The 5,945-nt window shown below is 43.2% G+C and overlaps 2 protein-coding genes across 4 annotated transcripts in view; one reads left to right on the top strand and one right to left on the bottom strand.

The window, feature by feature from the left end:
* acp6 (acid phosphatase 6, lysophosphatidic) overlaps positions 1 to 3,795 on the top strand; it is a 6,074-nt gene extending 2,279 nt beyond the window's left edge. For all 3 annotated transcript variants that reach the window (XM_035676120.1, XM_035676119.1, XM_035676121.1), the window contains exons 4-11: positions 172 to 302; positions 465 to 544; positions 636 to 723; positions 908 to 1,040; positions 1,902 to 2,002; positions 2,098 to 2,190; positions 2,287 to 2,452; positions 2,542 to 3,795. In XM_035676120.1, coding sequence (XP_035532013.1) covers positions 172 to 302; positions 465 to 544; positions 636 to 723; positions 908 to 1,040; positions 1,902 to 2,002; positions 2,098 to 2,190; positions 2,287 to 2,452; positions 2,542 to 2,676 — 927 coding nt within the window. In that variant the 3' untranslated portion in view covers positions 2,677 to 3,795. The remainder of the gene's footprint in view (positions 1 to 171; positions 303 to 464; positions 545 to 635; positions 724 to 907; positions 1,041 to 1,901; positions 2,003 to 2,097; positions 2,191 to 2,286; positions 2,453 to 2,541) is intronic.
* A 361-nt stretch (positions 3,796 to 4,156) lies between these two features.
* bcl9 (BCL9 transcription coactivator) overlaps positions 4,157 to 5,945 on the bottom strand; it is a 27,817-nt gene continuing 26,028 nt past the window's right edge. The window contains exon 11 of the mRNA XM_035676122.1: positions 4,157 to 5,918. Within this exon, the coding sequence (XP_035532015.1) occupies positions 5,573 to 5,918 (346 nt within the window). The 3' untranslated portion in view covers positions 4,157 to 5,572. The remainder of the gene's footprint in view (positions 5,919 to 5,945) is intronic.

Here is a 5,945-nt window from a genome sequence, read left to right as displayed (position 1 = left end):
AGTTTCTTGTGCTGAGTCAGCTGCTTTGCTAAAGACGTTTACTGCACTGGATTTAGCTTAGAAAAACCAAATCCCACAATATGGACTCCTGCCATCCCTGTACCACATTCCCTCTGGATTCCTGCGTGCTGTCGCAGGTCTGTGTGTAAAACTTGACCTTGTTTGTTGCAGGGTGGCACATTCCCCGGTCAGCTGACCGCGGTGGGCATGCAGCAGGTGTATGAGCTGGGCAAGAGGCTGAGGAGGAAATACATTGAGGAGAGTCATTTCCTCAGCTCCACCTTTAACCCAGCGGAGGTCTAGTAAGTGTCGCACATCATGACAGGCAGTGAGAGCATGAGCACTCGTATGCACTGTACAGTTTTGATACATTGTGTTATGAGCGCAGTTCAAAGGGTATCAGCCTAAATGCTTTGCTATTTTGAAGTTGGCAGCCCTCCATGACCTATTTTTTCCATTTTTAGTGTGCGCTCCACTAACATTGTGAGGACCATTGAATCTGCCAAGTGTCTGGTAGCAGGACTCTTCCAGCAAAAACAAAAAGGTAGGGTAGAAATTCACATGTGCACGGTGTTACTTACTCTATTCTGGATCTCATCTAATCTGCTTTTTGTCCTTTTCTGTTCCACCTGAAGAAATTGTGCCTATATTAACAACGGATGCAGAATCTGAAATCCTGTATCCTAACTACAACGGATGCAAGGTGCTCAAAATCTTTGGCAGGTACGACGTGGAGTACATTTTCATACCAAGTCGCACCAAGCACTCAAATATCCGATGCACTCGCTACCCAAAACTGGATTCTCGAATAACATGTTGTGCAAAATTATAAGCCGAGTTGAGATGCCTCTGACAGGTTGTCATGGTGTGTCTGTGTTTTGTGGCTGACACTGTGTGTTCTGTGCAGCCACCGCTGGGCAGAGTCGTCCACTCTGCCAGACATTGCAGCAGACCTGCAGAGCATCCAGAGCGCGTTGGGCATTGCTGCTCACCAGCACGTCGACTTCATCCTCATTAGGGACGACATGGTTGCCAGAGAGGTGACACTGCCACATCATGATTCATATGACTTTTATTAGGTCTCTCCACAAGCTCTCAGAATACATACCATTTTTTATCAAGACTTGGCCTGGCCAGAGGCGTAAACCTAGCAAGCTGCTAGTTATGTAAGATGAAACTCTAAAGCAGAGTTCATCAAGTTATGAACAAGCTAAAATAAGAGATTAAGCATGATTTGAGTTAGATTACAATACATTAATTGTATTTACTTATTGGTGAAGATATTTAAAAATATGTTCCCACTGAATTCATAAAGATCTAAAGATTTCTAATTCAGTCAGTGAAAGAAATACATTTCTAGACAAGAGACTGAAATATAATTTTTTGCCAAGTTGAATGAGTAGGGTAATATCAGACTTTAGAGGGGCATTTTTCATAGATGTTCAAATAACCATCTTTTGAATGTGCACACTGGGGCCATTAAGATATCTGAAACATGGCGGAAGGGACATCTTTATTAGGCTTTGGTGAATTCTCTTTTTCGCTCACCAACCAAAGCCCAAAGCTGAAGCTACCTAACAACTTGCTGATAATGTTACCAGTTACAACGGATTCAAACTAACAAATTACAGCCACACATTTTTGAGTCAGTACAGCGCTAATCCACTGAAACAAAAAAGAAATACAGCTACCAGTAGATGTTGCTGTCATGGCTTAAAATAGACACCACTTTAGAAAATAACTATGATGAAAGGGGAAATGGTAAATATCTCAAAATAAAATGATAGCTTTGGAAAACGGTGAACAAAACCGTCAGCCGTGCGAGGCGTTTCCTTCTGAGGCTTTATGTTGCTCAGCAGCATAGCTGATACTGACTGTGTCCAGTCTCTGCACATTCACAGACACACGGCCTGCCCTGCCCACCAGTGCTGGACACATGGAGGAGTACGGTGGAACAGAGAGCTGTGGACATGATCTGCCACGTGTACGAACCCAGCAAGAGGTTAGATTAAACAAGTCAGCATTGGAGGAGGGGGGACTGTTTTGTTTTCCACAGGCCACCTTTTAATGAATTTTGTTTTGCTGTGTTTTTGGCAGTGAGAATTTGCAGCTGTGTGTGGGACCCCTCCTGCACACAATGTTAGCCAACATTGACCAGAAGCTACAGGGCACCTCATCAGAGCCAGACAGGTGGGACACGTCGGGGATGGAAACACTCATTTCTTGCACAAACTTGATTGTGTGTGGTCTTTAAACGATCCACTGTTGAAATCCTCTCTCATACAGGAAGTTGTTTTTGTACTCTGCACATGACACCACTTTGATCCCCTGTCTGATGGCGCTGGGAGTTTTTGACATGCGATGGCCACCGTATGCCGCCGATATCACTTTGGAGCTGCACAAACACAGGCAGACCGACGAGGCCTTCGTGAAAGTGTCATACATAGGCCAGGTAGGGGGTGAGAATGTCTGTTTATTCAATAAGCTGTCGCATTTTTTATTCCTTTGTGTTTTACTATAAGTTGCTTGCCTTTTTTTCAGGATCAACTTATACAAGGCTGTAGTGGAGTCTACTGCCCCCTGGAGGAGTTCAAACAGGCCCTCTCATCATACTCACTGAGCTCCGAACTCCACCAGTCTCTTTGTAACAATGTCGAGGGCTTAACCAAGCCCTGAACCCTCAACAGACCTTCACCTCTCAACACAGTGCTACCCATTACATTACACTCAGTTAACACACATCATGTTTTTATTTGATTTTTTGATGTACTCAGTTCACTCCATCCAACCACCCTCAGACATTATACCTCACTGTCGGAATACACCAGGGGAAACTTTTTTGGGTCTTGGATTAGATCTTTTAGTTTACATCAGACTAAACGATCTTCCTATACAGTGTTTCCCCCGATATCGGATGCTTAGTGCACAGATGTCCGTTTGCATGCACTTCATCTGTCTGTTTCATAATGAAGGCTGGCGATATTCCATGTTTTTCTTACTGTCAGCAACTACTTTGGGACTATTTTCAGCTGTGGATTGATACCAATTTGGTTTTCTAGTGAGTGAATTTACAGCACCAGGACAGTCTATAGTATGTGTAATGGACTCACAATAAACTACCATGCCCAAGTTCATTGCTTATAAAGGAACATGCCAACCAGTGAAATGGTGTAGATCCTGTATGTGTTTTTGAATAGTTTTTAGATAACACTGGAGGTATACGGCACAGATGAATAAACCATGTCAGGCTTTACCTACATCGGTAATACTTAAGATAATTCATTGCTGGTTTTGCTCTTTTTTTGGAGGTGTTGAAAAAAAAAAAAAATCACTTTTTTCAAAGGATGACCATATGTGGCATCAATGTATGTATTTGCTGATGCAATAACTCTGCCCATTCGGTTGTGTTCAATCGAATCGATCATATTCAATCATTTCATTCCTCAGGGGAATACTTCATTTTATGTACTGTATCTGATGTTTACTAACAAAGGGGTGCAGAAGTGGATTGTATATTAGTGTGCGTGTGTAGGTGAATGTCTTCATAATCACGTAGAAGCTGCAGAAAGGGAATCATTCTGCTGCAGTATGTTTGAAGAATGAAACAATAGGTTGCTTACTTGTGGAGATTTGTTAACGGCATCAAACCTGCACCTGAGTTAATGTGTTACAATAACACGCATTGTATTTCATCAGGGGGAAGTTGAACCCTTGACCTGCTGCTTAAAATGTAACAGTTTGGTTTGTAGAGGTGAGGCATAAATAAAGATTTTAATCAGCGTCAAGTCTCTTTCTGTTTCGCTTCACATAAGTGGCTCTGTACTGTTCCTCCCAGCCAAGCAGAACTTAAAAATACAGGTTAGACAAGCACAATTAGTTTAGTCGAGTTCAAATGCATCAACAAGCTTGCGTCTATTTTGGAAGTGTGATGTCCTCTGAAAATAGCTCTTCAGTAAGTACCACCTGATAAAAGGTCAACTCTGCGATGCTGCTACTTAGTATGACTTTCTCTCGTTGATGTAGCTAAATGTTGGTAAGCAGGTTTGACGTGTAGAATGACAAAGACACCACCTGGTCCACATAACTGACTAGATGTGAATAGTCGAGAGCCACGTTGACACATACACGTGTGCACACACACTCCATAGACAACATGTATATACCAAAACAATATCTTTTATTTGTAGTCCATCACCACAGCCCTGGTAGGCTATTCTGCACCAAAGCCAATGGAGAAACACATGACAAGCTTATACAATAGAGAAAAGAGAGGAAGTCAACTGGATGGTAAGCAGTACGTGTTTACATTTCTGTGCGTCTCACTCCGGACACCACACCTGCCTTACTAATTTTTTTTTTTTTTTTTTAAAACCAGATCTACCTAGCTCTAGTTCTATAACACCTGGCATACCTGCTGTGGCATTCAGCCACTCCTGTCCAATTCTGCTGACCATTTGGGGATTATTGCTGTGGGAATGATTATTACCCAGAGTCAACAAGAGAGTCAAAACAAAACAGGAACACAACAGGAACAAGAAGAACACACATAGCACATCTGGGTATTAGCAATATTATTCACGCTGGCGAAAGTTGAGTCCTGAAAGTTTTGGAGCACCGAGTCAAATGTCATCCACAACTTGAAATTGACTGGGGATTATCATTGTGCTGCAAAGCTGCCAGGATCCTCACACTTAATGTGTTGCTCTCAATGGTAAAAATAGAGAAAGAAGACGCTTTCTGCAGACGGTCCATGTTTGTGCTTTTTTAATAATACTATTATCTTAATGAGGTCATAGTTTGGTTTGTTATACACTGGAGTTACAAAGGAAATTAAAATAGACTAAAATTCGAATAGCCCACCAATGGTAAACAGTACAGTATTTTTAGGGGGCATTCCTCCCCCAATGAAAGTTGGGTAAGAGGAGTTGAGAGGTCACTGATAGAATGCCTATACATACAGACACATACATACATACCACACAAACATACAGTCTGTCAAGCACGCCCACGCACTCTCACACGTATATACTGTACAGAAACAGTCAAAACAATGGAGCGAGAGACAAGATGGAGTTCCACTAAAGTCTTCACAAAGCACAGATTCTTCTTATTCCTTTCTCTTGTTCCATACCACTTTCATGACAAATTTGTTTTTTAAATTTGAAAAAAGTAGACATATACTGTAGCATCTCCACGCTGACTTGTTAGGTTGATTCCTCTTTGATGTTGAAGTCATCTTTATAGTCAGATAATCAAAAAACACAAGAACAGTTTTTTGCGAAATTGATGCACAACAATCCCATACATTCTGAAGTTCATGAGTCAAAATTAAATGTTCTTGTGGCAAAAGTACTCCAATCTGGGCCTGTCCAAGTCTCCATTGGAATAGTTCCCACAGGACATTACTAGGTGACTGGTTAGCTCCATTCTGTTCATTTCTGAGTACATCCTCTCTCTCGTATTATACTTCCTTTACTTGAGTCCATCAGAGTTTTCTGAACACCCTCCACACGCCGTGACTCCATCCTTGCGTACTGTCCAAGAACATTCTAGATACAAGGTTTCTGTTGGATTAGAACATTCCAGGGCCCGGACTGAACCCCATGTCCATGTCACGTGGCCTCATCTGACCCCCCATCATCATTGTCTGCTGTGGGGGGCCGCCCATGCCCTGCAGTGACATCATCATGTTAGGTGAGCCGCCAGGGCCTGGGTGGGCCATTTGTCTCCCCTGCATCATCCCTCCTGGACCCCCAGGGGACATCATCCGGTGCTGGGGGCCCATCATGCCTTGGCCCATGAATCCTGGTGGCCGCATTGAGTTGTGGCCAGGGTTGCCCATTGGCATGTCTTGGGGGCCCATTCCCCCACCAGGCCCCCCTGGCATCCCCCCCATCCCCTGCATGGACATCCCCATCCTCGGTGGACCGTCGCCCATCATGCCC

This window comes from Morone saxatilis, unplaced genomic scaffold (genome assembly GCF_004916995.1).
Source record: "Morone saxatilis isolate NCDOM2014 unplaced genomic scaffold, NCSU_SB_2.0 Contig5, whole genome shotgun sequence".
Taxonomy (NCBI): Eukaryota; Metazoa; Chordata; class Actinopteri; family Moronidae; genus Morone; species Morone saxatilis.
Note: the sequence above shows the minus strand (reverse complement) of the source record. Positions and strands in the feature narration are given on the sequence as shown.